At 51.6% G+C, this 15,589-nt stretch overlaps 1 protein-coding gene across 7 annotated transcripts in view; it reads left to right on the top strand.

The window, feature by feature from the left end:
- Positions 1–15,589, top strand: part of PRDM11 (PR/SET domain 11) — an 85,653-nt gene that overhangs the window by 45,409 nt on the left and 24,655 nt on the right. For 5 of the 7 annotated variants that reach the window (XM_081798267.1, XM_081798265.1, XM_081798270.1 and 2 more), the window contains one exon: positions 10,338–10,405. In XM_081798267.1, the coding sequence (XP_081654393.1) occupies positions 10,338–10,405 (68 nt within the window). Of the gene's footprint in view, positions 1–60; positions 6,261–10,337; positions 10,406–14,311; positions 14,734–15,589 lie in introns of those variants that run through there. The other 2 variants (XM_081798271.1, XM_081798269.1) reach the window with 2 other exon arrangements.

Genomic DNA, 15,589 nt, shown 5'->3' with positions numbered 1-15,589 from the left:
CTCGTGACTCCCGTATATTAATTTTTTTTAATGAAAACACTGAATTAAAAATTCTTAGAGCGAGCTTTTGGATCTCGAGAACATATCCAAAAACCCTCGTTTTGAGAGACACTAATTTCTAGTGAACTTCCTGGCTTTAATAATAGGGGACTTGGGGTCTTCTGGTGTTCAAAAATTCCTTTAGGACAGGTCTTGTTGGAGCCCGATTCAGCAGCCTTAAACCCGCGGGGAGTCCTCAGCAAAAGCTAGTGAGGCTTGGCGGACAGCAATACCTCTAACAGCCACCAAATTGTTGCTGTTCGTTGGGCACTAAAGGATTTGTGTGCCGTAGCTCCGTATCCTCACAACCATACTAGCGGACAGGTGTACGTCTCCCCCTTTGTCCAGATGGGGAAACTGGGGCTTCAAGGGCCAGATTACTCGTCCAAGGCCATGCAGCTAATCGTGCGGTCAGGACTTCTAACCAAAGCTCCAGCTCCTCATCTCCAACCCCATGTGTGAATGCCCACATGCCATCCCCTTGGTCTTCCCACTCACACGGAAATTCCTGTTTCTCTAGGGAGTACTTTTCAAGCAGATAGTATAACATGGTTTCCTTTTCCTTGTCTGATGAATATTGGGCAGATTTCTTTTTTTTTTTTTTTTTAAGATTTTACTTATTTATTTGAGAGAGTGAGCAAGCAAGCACGCAAGTGGGGGGAGGAGCAGAGAGAGAGGGAGACAAGCAGGCTCCCCACTGAGCGCCCAGTCTGTCTTGGGCCTCGATCCCAGGTCCCTGAGCTCACGACCCGAGCCGAAAATCAAGAGTCGGACGTTTAACCGACTGAGCCACCCAGGTGCCCCTTGGCAGATTTCTTAAAACCACTTTATTGCGATATAGTCACATACAACATATTTCACCCATTTGAAGTGTGTAATTGAGTGTGTTTAGTATATTCCCCGCTGTGTGCAGCCACCACCCACCATCAGTGGTAGAACACACCCATCACCTTGGAAGAAACTCTCTTTAGTGTCACCCGAACTCGCCCCCTCCCCCCTCTCCCTTCCAGCCCTCAGGAACCACTGATTTACTCTGTCTCTGGAGATGTCCCTGTTTAGATCATAGGGGATCCGTGAATTCATATGAATGAGTACGTGGCCCTTGGTGACTGGCTTCGTGCACTTAGCTTGATGTTTTCCAGGTACACCCATGCTGGGGCAGGTTAGCCCTGGGTATGTAGCATTATTGTTCCTTTTTGTGGCCTTTTGACTCCATTGCATGGACACAACACATTTTGTTCCTCGAGTTACCTGTCGATGGACAGTTGGGTTGTTTCGATCTTTTGGCTCTTCTGAACAAAGCCACTATAAACGTTGGCGTGCAACGTTCCTGTGTAGACATGTTTTCTCTTGGGCATCTCCCGAGGAGTGGAATTGCTGGGTTGGTGAACTCCATGTTAATGAACTCTGTGTTTAATCATCTGAGGACCTGCCAGACCGTGTCCCAGAGCACCTGGACCATTTTGCATCCCCACCAGCCGTCTGTGAGGGCAGGTCCCTCCTCATCCCTGTCAACACTTGCTGTTAGCCAACGTTTTGATTCTAGCCATCTTCGTGGGTATGAGATGCAGTGTCGGTCTGGAGCTTTGCTTTGTTCTCTGCTTTTTTTTTTTTTTTTTCCTGACTCTGTCTTGTTCCTTTCTCTGATTATGGGGGACGGAGGTGCTGCATGTGCTGCGGACCACTCTGCGGCTGCTTTCCACATCAGCCCTGTCAGCTGCCTCCCTCTGACCGGTTAACCTGGAAGACCCTTGACATCTGAAGCATATTTAAAGTTTGTTTCCATTTACTTTCCCTTGGCCACAGGCCCCTTTCTCACATCGCTGCTACTCCAGCCCTTTTGCCCAAGGGCTCGACCCACTGGTTTCACCACGAGGCAGACTTATTGAGGTTGAGTGTGTCCAGGGTAGGGGGTAGTTGGTCCCGAGGCTGGTAACAAGGCCAGGGGGACCTCGAGTGGACTTGAGTGGGGAAGAGCTGTCTGAGCTGGTTATGGGGCTCTGGACTCAGACATTCCTACCGCTTAAGGGACGTGCGTCTTGGGGCTAGGCACTTACTCTCTCAGAGCGCTGGATTTCTTCTGCATAACATGGGGATCCACCGTCTATTGGAACATACCCTTGTGAGTTGTGAGTCTTGAGGCTGGTTGCCTGCAGGTGCGTAGCAAGTGAGGAGCAGATCGCAGATCTCTTTATTGTCTCCAGTTGGCATCACAGGGGCATGGTGAGTGATACTACAGTATGTAAAACCCGGATGTGGAATTTGGGATTGTATGTAAACACGCCTCATTTACCAGGTCTCCAGGCCTTTTTTTGAAATTTAATGAAAGAGTTTTAGAACAATAAAAGGAGGCATCAATTCCATTATCTCTTAAAAGGGGGTGAGGGCGGGTTAGATCTGGTTCTTGAGCAGCTGGAGTCACCTAGGAAGTTATACTCATATACCAATATTCCCAAAGCGCTGTACACATTTTAAGGGACCTCCTCTCTGCCTTGCCAGAGCCCATCTGTAGACACCAGGCTAGGAGGCCAGGGCCTAAATAACCTCAGAGGCCCCCCTTCCAACCCAAGTGTTCAGTTCAAGTTCAGGTTCGGGCCGGCCTCTTTTTCGCTCTGCCATTTCAGTTTGCTAGATTGGGAAGTGGCTGGAGAACAGAGGCGTTTGCTGTCTGCCTCCTGGGATTCTGGGAGGAGCATCTGAGATGTGCAGAAGTGCTTTGTCAACTGTGAATAGCTTCATAAATCATTTTTGTAACTGCTTTGCTCCAAGAAGAGGTGCAGGGCTGAAAATCAGAATGCTTTATGGATTCCATGGGTTCCTGGAAAGTTGCAAGCAAATCAGGTTTTTTGAAAATCTAATCTCTGCAGCATCCGGTGATGGCACCATTCAGAGGGGCCCAACAGCGAACCCTTGACAGCAGTGGACGTCCTGCCACCAAGCGGAATGTTCCTCTGTATTAAAATGCAGATCTTCACATAGCAAATCTGCTCAAGCCCTCAGCATAACTGGAAATTCTGAGGGGGTCCCCAGGACTTTCCTGGTTGATTCTGACGGGGTCATTAGAGGGAGCTTAGGGATAACGCCCATCTCTCTGCAGAGTGCTTAAGAGAGGGGCTGTACCAGCAGGGATGGGAGTTTGAACAAACTCTGGCTTCACCACACATTTCTTCTGTGGCCCCAGGCAAATAGCCTAGTGGCCCTGAACCTCCGTTTCCTAATCCACAAAATGGGAATCATGATCATAGCTAGTTCACAGAGTTGTGAGAATCCATGAAACTGTGTGTCAGAGTCCATGGCACAGTGAAATTTGGTTTGTTTTTGTTTTTAAACTGGCTATATCTTTTTTTAAAAGATTTATTTATTTATTTTAAAGAGAAAACACACTCTTGCACGCGAGCGGGGCGAGGAGGGGCAGAGGGAGAGGGAGAGAGAGAATCTCAAGCAGACTCCTTGCTGAGCATGGAGCCTGATGCAGGACTCGATCCCACGGGGCTCCATCCCACTGACCTGAGCCAAAATCAGGAGTCCACTCATTGGACTCAGTGGTCCACTGAGCCACCCAGGTGCCTTTGAAATGGCTTTTTGAATGGTAGCCACTGGCATTTTGTTACTGATGTCTTTGTTAATCATTAGCACGGTTGGAAAGAGCACCCTGATCCATATGGGGGCCCAGACTCAGGTTTTGTATTATTTCCTGAGGCTCTGTCCACATAGAATCATGCAATCTGAGTTTTAGACAGAATATTAGAGGTCGTTGAGGACAGAGTGAAGACACCACCTCACGAGAATACTCATTCAGGCCTGTGCCCCCGTAAGTTGTCCTGGCCCCCCACTCCCCCCGCGTGGTGGTCCTTCCCACATTTGATGACGGCTCTGCTTCCTCTCGCCTCCTCTTCTCCGGGCTAAGGGACCCCCTTACCGTGCCGGCCACCCTTCTTCAGTCAGGCCTAGGCTGTCATCACGGCACAGGGTTCAGAGCCCAGGAGGGTCCTAGAAGTACTGGGTTTACAGGGGCCAAGGAGTTGACCTTGCAGGATAAGGTGAGAGAGACACTGGGAGACCAGCCTTCTGCGGGCTTGGTCCCGAGCCTTTGGCCCTGGCTGACCATTCCTGGACCATCTCCGTCTCAGGACTGGAGGCCCACAACCTGCTGTCTACTCAGGGTGGCCTGGGCTTCTCAGTGACATGTGACGTGATCTGTAAGCTCTGTGTCATCCTGCCCGCTCCTACTCCTTCTGCCCAGAATGCCCTCACCTTCCTCTTCTCCAAGACCTCCTCTTAGATTCCACATTTCCCAGGAAGGTCCTCAACTGACTCCCAGATCCCGGCTTCAGCTCTGAGTTCCCCTTTCCACAGATTTGCCTGCCACCGTGCTGCCCACGGGCTGTCACAGTGGTCTCTCTTCTGTGGCTCCCTGGACTGTGAAGTTTTCTGAGAGCAAAGACATTATTGTCTCCCTGGGTCATCATTTTATCCGCAGAGCTGGACACTGTAGCTACTGCCTCAGTGGTATCTGTTACGTGAATGAATGAATGCTTGGTTTGAGAAAATCCTGCTTGGTGGGAAAGATAAGGCCAGAACCATCCCTCAGCAAACCTCCAGATCTGAGCCAGCATCAGAGGCCTGAGGCAGTCCCCGCATCCCTCCCAGCTCCCACCAGCGCCTCTCTGCCCAGTGGAAGCCGTAAAAAGGCAGATCACAACCACTCCGACTGCCCGGAATTAATGATAGCTAACAATTAGTTTCTTCATTAAGAGACCAGAGATTGTGATTACGGTCATGACCAAAATGCTAATGACAACTGCCTACTGAGTGCCTCCCACGTGAGTCATTACGGCAGGGCTGCGAGGGCTGGCCTTTACCCCATTTTACAGATGTGGAAGCTGAGGCAAGGCCGGTGGAGGCCAAGGCCACTCACTTATAAATGGTGAAGCTGAAATTCTAGCTGATTCCTCTGGCTCCATGGCTCTTAACTATACCTGCTGGGTCCTCCTGTTACTGGCTGCAGGGCTTAGAGATGCTTTTCTTTTTCCCCAGGAGAGAGAGGAGCAATCAGAAAATGATAACATAGGGGGATTTATATTATGATAAAGTACAGGGTTCTATGAAGTTCCAGGGGAAGGTCCCTGAGGACTGGGGCACCATGTGGGGAGACTGTTGGGGTGTGGATGGTGGGGGGCAGAGCCTGAGCTGCATGTTTTCTCTTTTGGTCTATCTGAGAATTTTAAACTACAAAGGCAGTGTAGCCTCATACATAGACAAATAAAGCAAAACCCTCATCTTGCTTTCTTCTTTCGTTTTCCTCTAGAGGTAACCAGGGTTGAGAGCTCAAATTGTGTTTCCCAGACTTTCTGTGCACATACAAACACACGCTAGTCACCGTGGTGATGGTTGGGGGTGGGCGACGCGAGCCGATTTCCATGGTGTATATGCTCCCACTGTGGCCGATTTCAAGGTTCCGGCGTGAAGTCACTGAACCAGGTGGTGGGAAGAGACAGGCCCTAGCAACTCTTCCATAGCATTTCTACTGTGCAGACACAATAGATGGCCATTTCCCTCAAGAACACCGATGATAGTAAAATAGAAGGTAATTAGGAAGTGGTAAGCGTTGAGTATTTATTACCTTCAAAATATCATTTTTTGAATTGTAAGTTTATGTAATTAAATTTCTAATAACAGCTGTTTAACAACTGGTTCATGAAATTCTGGGAGATTTCAGAGTCCGCGCTCATTAGCCAGTGCAAGCCAGCTTCAGCACACCACTCATTTCCTTTTTCCTAAAATATTAACATTAGATCATTTTTTTTTCTTTAATTCACTTTTTCCTTAAAAGGCTCTTCAGCCAACCATTCATTCGTTCAGCCAGGATTCTATCCCGTGCCATGTGCTGTACGGAGGATCCGGGGCCAGGCCACCATCATGAACGGGTGCTTTGCCTTCACTAGCTTATGGTCCAGTGAGGGAGACAGTCAATGGCCAAGCTGACAAATGAACACCATCAATGTCAAAACTGCACCGTGCAATTAGGTCTCTAAAAGGAAGTGACAGGTGATGTCATAGAGATAATGCTGTGGGGGGCCGGCACGCAGAGGTCAGGAAGTGGCAAGGGAGAGCCTACTTTAGGTTCAGGTCAGGAAAAGCTTCTTCGGAGGAGGAGGTGACAGAAACTGAGACCCAAAAGATAAGAAGGGACCAGTCATGCAAAAGTCAGTGGGAAAAAGGTACAAAAGGATATGTTCACTGGGGTACCTGTGAATTGTACAAACCTGCAAAACCATTCTGTACATTGTTTCTAGAAAACTCCTTGTGTAGTAAAAATGGAAAGGCTCCCCACCAGCTTCATGATGGTGGTTAACCTTGGAGAGAGAGGGTGAAGTTGGAGGCAGAGACGGTCTTCAACTATGTCGAGGTGTTTTCTTGAAGCGAGCGAGGTGGGGGACGGATACGGCTGGAGGTCACTTTTGTTGGCGGCCACATTATTCTTTATAATTTCTGGATGCGTGAAAAATTTCGTGACTGTTAATTTTTTAAGAGTGGGGCAAAGAGGTCGTAGGCAGTGAACCATCCAGTGTAAAGCCTCACTGTCAGGTGCTGTGGCCGCAGCCCGTGAAGGGGAAGAGGGAGGCCCACGTCAGGGAGGGACGCAGGCACGGGCCTTGGAGGCTGTGACCACGGGGGCAGATCTTATTGTAAGTGCTGCAGGTGATCCTGGGTGAGTGACGTGAGGTACTTTACATCCATAAAGATGACAGTCGCTGCTCGGAGAAGAACGTGGAGAGTCCAGAGCGCCATCAGGGGAGGGAGTTAGAGTCTCCTGTAGTTGTCCGGAAGAGACCTAATGGCTCAGACCAACATGGAAGCAGGACGCAGTGGAACCAGAGGGACAGTTTTGACATCTGATGGCAGGACTTGCTGAGAGATTGGATGGGATGGGGGGCGTTGAGAGAGCAAGGGATGAAGGGTAACTTTCTTTTTGTTTTTGTTTTTGTTTTTAACAGCTTTTTCAAGATATAATTTACGTACCATACAGTTCACCCATATGAAGCGTGCCATTCTTCGGTTTTTGGTAGTAGGAATGGCTTTCTTTTTGAAACCTGAGTAGATAGTGATTTCAGATACTGTAATGAGGACAGTAGGAGAGGAAGAGGTGTGGGGGTGGGGCCTGGGGGCGTACGTTGTGGGAGGTAAGTTTGAGGTGCCCCTGAGACAGCCAGGAAGGGAAGTCACATGGAAAGTCAGATATTATCAGCTGGGGCTTGAGGTGAAGATTGTGAGTAATGAACAAGTTGAGAGTCTGGAGGTAGATGTGAATATCCAGAGAAAGAATATGGGTAAAGAAGGTGTGTGTGGAGGGGGCAAAGGGGCTTCTAGTCCAGATGCGTTGAGAGTTCATGCTTTGACCAATCCTCACCCTTTTTTCCCCCAAACATTACAGTGCTAGTCAAAAAAAAAAAAAAAAAAAAAAAAAAGCCCCCGCCCCAAGACCAGATCGCTAAAACTAATGAAGACAATGTTAAAAAGACAGCCTCTGAATATCAATGACAAGTGAATTCACTCTAAAATGAAAATTATATTCTGAAAATGAATTTAAAATAACTGTTTAGGATCCATATCAGGAATAGGTTTGACTGTGAGTAACTGAGATTCTAAATAACAGTGGCTCAAGCTAAATGGGAGTTAAATTTTCTTTTATGAATACATTCTAGGCCTGGTGTTGTGGCTCTGTCCCACTAAGCCCTCAGGGAACCAAGCTCGACCCCAGCTCATCACTATCTCAGTGCTTGGATTATCCTCATAGTTTAAGTTGGTTGCTAGAACTCCAGCCATTACATCCGCATTCCAGTAGCATGGTGGAAAGGCATCTATCCGCTGTCTTTCGAAGAAGTTTTCAGGAGACTGACACATGACACTTCCACCTACATCCTATTGGCCAGAACGTAGCTAACAGAGAAACCAAGAAATGTATTCTGGGTTTTTTTAAAGTTTATTTATTTATTTATTTAGTAATCTCTACACCCAACACGGGCCTCTAACCCGTGACCCCAAAATCAAGAGTTGTATGCTCCCCTGACTGAGCCAGCCAGGCACCCCAAAATGTATTCTGCTCTTACAGGTAGCCAGGTGCCCAGTTATAATCCAGGAGTTCTGCTACCATGGACAAAGGAGATAGTAGATAATGAGGGATAGTTAGCAGTCTCAGCCTTAGGATCCTTGAAGAAATAAAAGAAGGATAACACGCATTAAAAAGAACAAAACAGTGGATTTTTGTTTGAATTTAAAACCTCTGCTCTTAGATATCATTAAGAGAATGAATAAACAAGCCTTAGATTAGGAGAAAGCATTCGTAAATCATATGTCTGATGGTGGACTGGATCCAAAATAATATTTTTAAAAAACTCTCAAAACTCAATAATAAGGAAAAAACAACCAATTTTAAAAATGAGCAAAGATTTGACTAGACTCTTCGCCAGAGAAGATATGCAGCTGACAAGTAACTGCACGAAAAGACACTCAACATCATTAGTCATCAGAGAAATAAAATTAAAGCCACAGTGAGGTACTGCTTCATGCCTATCAGAATGGCTAAATGAAAAAGACTGTCCATACCAAGCATTGGCAAGGATGTGGACCAGCTGGTGCTGTTGTATGGGAATGTAAAATGTTGCAACCGCTTCGGAGAAACAGTCTAGCAGTTTCTTAAAAGCTACACATATACTTACCATGTGACCCAGCCATTCCACTGCAAGGTATCTGCCCACAGGAGATGTGCATGTCTACAGAATGTCTTATAACTGGATTCTCTTAGCAGATTTACTTGTACTAGCTAAAAACTAGACAGAACCCAAATATCCATTAAGAAGTAGGTAAAAAAAGCAAATTGTGGCACATCCAAACAACGGAATACTGCTTCCCACTACAAAGGAATGAAGTCTGATACACACATCAATAGGGACAAATCTCAAGATAATTGTGCTGAGAGCATGGCTTCTATTTGATTTCATTTATATAAAATCCTAGAAAATGCAAAGCAATTTATGGTTACAAGGAGAAGCTCACTGGTTGCCTGTGGACTGGGGATGGGAGGGATGGAGAGAGGCAGGAGGGGGAGATTCTGGGGCACAAGGAAACTTGGGGGGGAATGGATATGTTTGTTTTCTTGATTGTGGTGATGGGTATGTACAGTTGTCAAAGTTTATCAAATCGTACATTATATGTCAGTTATAGTTCAGTAATGCTGCTGGGAAAGGGAAACAGAAGGAACGTGACTTTGTGAAACAGCGAGGTGGAATGAAGAAAAGATGGATATGAAGATTGTGGGAATGAAAAATATTCATCGCATTAAAATTGCTTATTTAAAAACAAAGGAAGAACGTTAATACGTGGATAAATTCTCGACCGGACACAGTTAAAGAGAGAATTAGTGAACCGGAAGAGAGTTCTGAGGAATATTCTCAGAGCACTGCCCAGAAAAAGAGAGAAAAAAAATAGGAAAAGGTAGTTAAAAGACATGGGGGATAGTCCCAAATATGTTTAATAGAAGTTCTACACGAAGAGACTGGAGAAAATGACTGAGAAGCTGTACTCAAAAACGTAGGAGTTTCTCAGAATTTCCCAGAATGGAAGAAGAGATATGTCTTCACCAAGTAATATGCTCGTCGAGTAATGAGAATTTTAAGGAAGTAAATACTCCACTTCAAAACCACAGAGGGAAATTGCATTAAATCAAAAATGAAGGGAAAGTCTTAAATTTTACCCTCGACAGCCTATCCACAAAAGAGTAACAGTAGCTTCCTGAACAGCCTGTGGTAGCCTTTTGGGCAATCTTCCAGGGGCTGAAAGAAAATTAAACAGTCTGCCTCAAACTCCATACCCAGCTGAACCCTGATTCAAGAGTGATGAGGAAATCAGGACATTTTACAGAAGAGAAGGGCGCAGCCCAGCCCTGCGGCGCTTGACCAGTTCAAGGTTGGGGAGAGGAGGAAGGCCCTCTCACGTGTGCTTGGTCATCCAGTGCTGGCCTCTATTTCTCACAGAAGCTAGAGGGAGAGAAGAAGGGCTGGATCTAACTTCCAGGTTTGCGATATGGGGCTCCTGGAAGTGCGGCTCGTCCACCATGTTGCTGGTCTTCTATTAGGACAGGAGAAGGAGATGGGATTCCAGGCCTCAGCTCGGTTTTCAGTCCTGCATCGTAGCAGGAGGGCAAGCCGAAGGGAGGGAGGCCCTGGCTTGGGGAGGAGTGCAGGGACACAAGAGCCTCTCGAGGGTGGCGCCTTCTAGACTCTCTCTCTGTCTTCCAGATTGTGGACAAGAATAACCGCTACAAGTCCATAGATGGGTCAGACGAGACTAAAGCCAACTGGATGAGGTGAGTCCTGCTTTCTGCTGATTTCCTGGGAGCCTTGCCCAAACTCCGGAAAGGAAGCCAAGGGAGTGTGCTGGGGCCTATGAGGTCTCCAGTGGTGGAGGCCCCCGAAGGCCCCGGGACTGCTGTTTGCAGGGTTTGGGATGTGTGGAGCTCTGGGGGACCCTCTTGCTTCCCCAGCCTTCCATCGGGGGGCTCTGGAGGAGGCCTGTGGGTTACAGAGGGACCCCTAACGTCTGCACATTTGTCTCTGTGTCTGGAGTGCCCAGGGCCCCCAGCTCTGGGCAGCATTGCCCCCACGGAGGGGGCGTCCCTCCACCTGGGGCTCTGACCTCTCTCACGGGGCCGGCTCCTGCCGGAGGGGTGCAGGACTCATCCCAGTGCAGCTGCCAGCACTTGTTGAAGTGGCCCCGTGGAAAAGGAGGCTTCTGGCACAGTCCCTAGCTCAGTTTTCGATGGTACTTGCTGCCCGGGCATGAGTACTTTCAAGAGGGGTTTTACTGTCGTGCCGTGTTTGGGACAGAAGTTTGCACCGGGAGGATCCTTCCTGGCCAGCCAGAGAGAGCAGGAGACTGGCCCAGGGCTGCCCAGGGGTGGCTGGACTGAGCCTGGACCTGAGCACTCAGCCCACAGCTCTCCTTTCGGGTCTGTGCTGCTGGCCCGGGCAGGGGTGCCAGGGCCCTGCCCAGAGGGGTCTGTGCGCTGTGTGGGAGGTCAGGCTTGCACTGGCACGTCCTTGGTGCCCCTCTCTGGGCCCCAGAAGGGGTGACGGCGTGTGGATCTGGGCTGGGAGGGATAGGAGGGCCTCGGATGGGGCCCTCTGTGGGCGTTTGTGCGGTTCTGTGACCCGTGGTGGTGGGGGGATGCTGGAGAGGTTGTGCTCGGAGGGAGGGCAGTCAGGAACTTTCTAAGAGGGCGTTTGCTGTATTTCAACTCTGCCACCTTCCAAGCAAACGAGGAGAAGTTGGTTGGAGGTGGGGAGGCTATGGTGAGGTCTGCTGTTCCCTTCCCCGGGGCCTTCCTGCCCACCTGTGCTCCCCACCTGAGAGCTGCGGATGGGGGGCTGGGAGGGCGAGAGGGGCTTCGGCTTACACTCTCCAGAGCATGCTGGGATTTGTCCTCTTATTTGTCGGGGCGGCTCTTCTCACTGCCACTTAACAGGAGCAGAAGCAGAGGTGCCCAGGGACAGGTGGACCCCTCCCTCTAGCCCCCTTTCACATCATCTGGTGCGCTGGTGCCCTGCAGGGGCCTCCGAGAAGGCCACGGACACAGTCCTAACCGCCTTCAGCCCGACCACCCGGTGCCAGTCAGCTCGGCCCTTGTAAGTCCCCACCCACTTGCAGAGCCGACCGTGTAACGGGGTGCCCTCGATGGTCTGGCCCTCCCGGTCCTCCCAGGACTCCCACCTTCCACCGTGGAAATTGTTTTTTTTCAGCTGCAGTTGTCGAATGAAGGCACAGATAATGTGCTGCAAGGGCCCAGATGACAGAGCAGGGGGCCTTTGAGCTGGGCCCTCCCAGGGGCCAGGATTGCATTTGAGGGCACTGTGACCAGGGCCACAGAAGTGGGGACCGGACCACCGGCCTGGGCTTCTGTTCTCTGTGGCTCCCGCCTGGCTCTAGGCAAGCAAAGGAGAGTGCGTCTGAGTGCAGTCTGGCTTCAGGGCCTTTCTGCACCATTGCTTCCGAGGCTCCAGAAGCTTTGCAGGCCGAGCGGATTCTGTGCCTCGATGCCACCCATCTCTGATCTTTCACCCTGGGGACGAGGCTTTACCACAACCCTCGGGAAAGACATCATCTGAGCTAACTTAGCGATCATCTGACACCCCAGAGATTCTGACTGCATCGGGCCGAGGATGAGCCCACGGTATTGGTATTTCTAAAGCTCTCCGTAGCGAGTCTGACGTGCTGCTCTTGAGAGCCCCTCCTCTGTTCTGCCCTTCCTGCTACAGCGGTGACACCGAGGCCCAGAGCAGGGCAAGATCTTACGCTAGATCATGCCGTCAGGGGCGGAACCAGGACTGGAACCTGTCTCTGACTTCTGGGCCCATGTTCTTTCTGCTTGTGCACAAGGGCCCAGGCAAAAGCATGGCCTCCTGGGCTGTGGGTGGGGTGGGTTCTGCTTCTGCTGCCTTGCTGGCCTGGGGTCTGTCCTCGGCCCATCCTGTCCTGTCTGCCAGCCCCTTCTGATGCAAGATGGCCCCAGGGCAGTCACAGCTGCTGGGGCCCCTCTCATTCAACACTCAAGGAGTAGGTGGGGGTTGGGGGTGTGGTTTGTTGCCACGGAGATGTCCCTCTGGTGGTAGTTGGAGGGGAAAGCCAGTTCATGCTGGGAACCTGCCTTCCCCCTTAATGTATAGCTTCCTTTTGCGATAGCTCATTCCTGTGTGCAGACATCTTCTCTTGTACTGTGACAACTTAGGGTCTTGTGCGGGATTGGATGGAGTTGGTGAGTTTTTTCAAAAACTTAAGTGGTGGGCCGGGAAGAGAACGGGCATCAACGTAATGAGTGTTGACTTTACGGCATCCCTATGCTAGGGGCTCTGCATTCATGAGATCGGTGGTCTGAAACCAGGGGCTGTTTTGCCACTCACCATGTTGGGTGGTCACAGGTCTGCGAGTAAATGCCAAGGATGCTGAGAAACGTCGTATGTGGCCCGGGACGCCCCTTCCCACTCACAAAGAAGTTTCTAGCCCCAAATGCCAGTAGTGGTGAGACTGAAAAACCCCTCAGGAATTCCTCCTGGCAGCCCTGGCAGGTGGCTCTAGAATTAGCACCCTCATTTTATAGAGGGGGAGGCGGGTTTGCTCAGGAGACTCGGCGTCTAGCTCCAGGTCGCTCTGAGTGCGGGGCCCGAGCCCCTGGCACTGTCTTGGCTTGGTAACAAAGCCCCAGCCTTCCTTGACCCTGAGCCACGGTGCTCTGGGTAGGTGGGGTGGGGAGGTGAGGGCTGAAGGATCTTTGTGCCCCCTAGCCTCTTGCCGAGGTTAGGGGAGCAGCCGGAGGAGTGACTCGGGCTCCGGGTTTCCCCTCCGCACTTTGGGTTCCTCTCTTGGGTGGTTCTTGCTCAAGGTCTCAGTCAGTCAAGCAGACCCTGGCTACTCTGCCGATGGAAGCCAAGGTCACTCCTGGCCTCCGTCAGCGTGGAACTTGTCTCCCGGTGGGTGCTCAGGGACTGCTCACGTCCTACCCCTGAGCGGCCAAAAGGCCACAGCGGCCGACCCCAGAAGAGCTGCTGCTAGCCAGGACTGGAGTCGGAGGGGAGCCTCCACACACCCAGAGGTGGGGGCCTGGGGGGCACTTGGGAGCCAGAGAGGGAGACGAAGAGAGCCACAGGACAGAGTGAGCTTTCTGTGACCACACCCTAATCACGGGCGTCACCAGCAAGGCCACACACCGGGAAGCCCGCTGTAAATAGTCGCCCTGTTTAAATATTCTTCCTGTGAGCCATCTGTGAGGCAATGGCCTGCTCCCAACCCCAGTGAGGACCCTTTGTTCCTGCGGAGGGCTTTAAAGCTCTCGGACATCACTGCTTTCCCCTCCCTCGTAACGACCCCGAGGTCCGTGTGCTTGCTGCTCCTGACCCGGCCGGGGAGAGGGTTCTGGAAAAGGCTGAGTGCACAGCCTGGGCTCTCCCAGCTAGCCAGGGCTAAGGCAGGGCCTGCCACCGAAGGCGTCTGACTCGGGCCGCGCTCCCACCCACTACGCCGCACCCCTCCCGCCCTCCTGCCCTCCGAGGAGTAGGGGAAGGGGCCTCTCGCTAGGAGGAGGGTGTGGTGGTGGTGAGCGGGCGAGGGTGCCCAGGTGCCTCCTGGCTCCGCAGCTGGGGGCCGGCAATTAGGAAGGAGGAGGACCACCCGCCCTGATGGTCATTTACCCAATTGTGCTTTGTGGGATATTCAACCCAAGGAATGTGGCGCCCCTGGCCGAGCGCAAGAGGAAACCCAAGTTCTCCAAGGAGGAACTGGACATTCTGGTCACGGAGGTGACCCACCACGAAGCGGTTCTCTTTGGGAGGGAGACCATGCGGCTGTCCCATGCCGACAGGGACAAGATTTGGGAAGGCATAGCTCGGAAAATCACCTCCGTCAGCCAGGTCCCCCGCTCCGTCAAGGACATTAAGCACAGATGGGATGACATGAAACGAAGGACCAAGGACAAGCTGGCCTTCATGCAGCAGTCCCTGTCAGGCCCCGGGGCTGGGGGCCGGGCCCCCACCATCATGCTCACTGCCCACGAGAGGGCCATCGAGTCAACCCTGCTCACAGCCCGTTCCGGGCACAGCTTCCCCAGGGCAGAACTGGATGGCACCGACAGCCCCTCGACCAGCTGTGAGTACCGCCGGCCTCCCCTCCCCGGGCCCCCGCTGCCTGCTCCCCGGCCTCCTCCTCCTCCTCGGCCATTGCCCCCTTCCCTCGCCTTCTCCTCTCTTCTGTCCTTCTCTGTCTCATCCAGTCTTGCCATGCACCCTTCCCTCCTTCTCCCGCTCTGTCTTCTCCGCCCCTTTCCGTTCATTCATTCTAGAATACTTCCTGAACTCTGTGCCAGGAGCTGTGCCGGGAGCTGGGAAGACAGAGTTGTATATATAAAACCTACACCGGCCCTGCTCTTGGGTCGTCCCTAGACTCGTGGGAATACACGAGCTTTAAGTCGTTGTGTGAGGACAGTCGTAAGGAAGGGCTGAAGGGTGGACGCAGGAGGTCCTGAGAGCGGCGCTGACTTCCTGGGTGCATGACCGTGGCCACCTGCACAGTGACCCTCGGGCTCTGCGCGCACAAGGGCACTGTCCCGGCTTTAACGAGTTGCTTTTGCCTTCCTGAAGTTCCTAATAGTCTTTGAACAAGGGGTCCTGCATTCAAATTTTGCATTTGGCCCTGCCAGTTCCGTAGCAGCCCTGTCTGAGGGCCAGGGGCTGAGGATGTGGCTCTCCCCGGGGAGTGGGGAGTGGAACTGAGAGGCGCAGGGTGAGTAAGAGTTAACCGGGCCTCAGCGTGGGGCGCGGGGAGGGGAGCGGGGAGCCTCCAGGCCCAGAACTGCATGTACAGAGGCCCTGCATCAGGAAGGCGCTTGGCACGTTCCAGGACAGAGAGGAGCCAGGGAAACCCAGTGTAGCAGGCGCGGGGGAGGGGGCGCGGGAGGAAGCCAGCCAAGTCTTCAGGGCCCAGGCCACAGTGGGCGGGGGGGGGG

Source organism: Leptonychotes weddellii, chromosome 11 (genome assembly GCF_054177405.1).
Source record: "Leptonychotes weddellii isolate Sample4059 chromosome 11, ASM5417740v2, whole genome shotgun sequence".
NCBI lineage: Eukaryota > Metazoa > Chordata > Mammalia > Carnivora > Phocidae > Leptonychotes > Leptonychotes weddellii.
The sequence above is the reverse complement of the archived record's forward strand: the minus strand, read 5'-3'. Positions and strand labels throughout refer to the sequence as shown.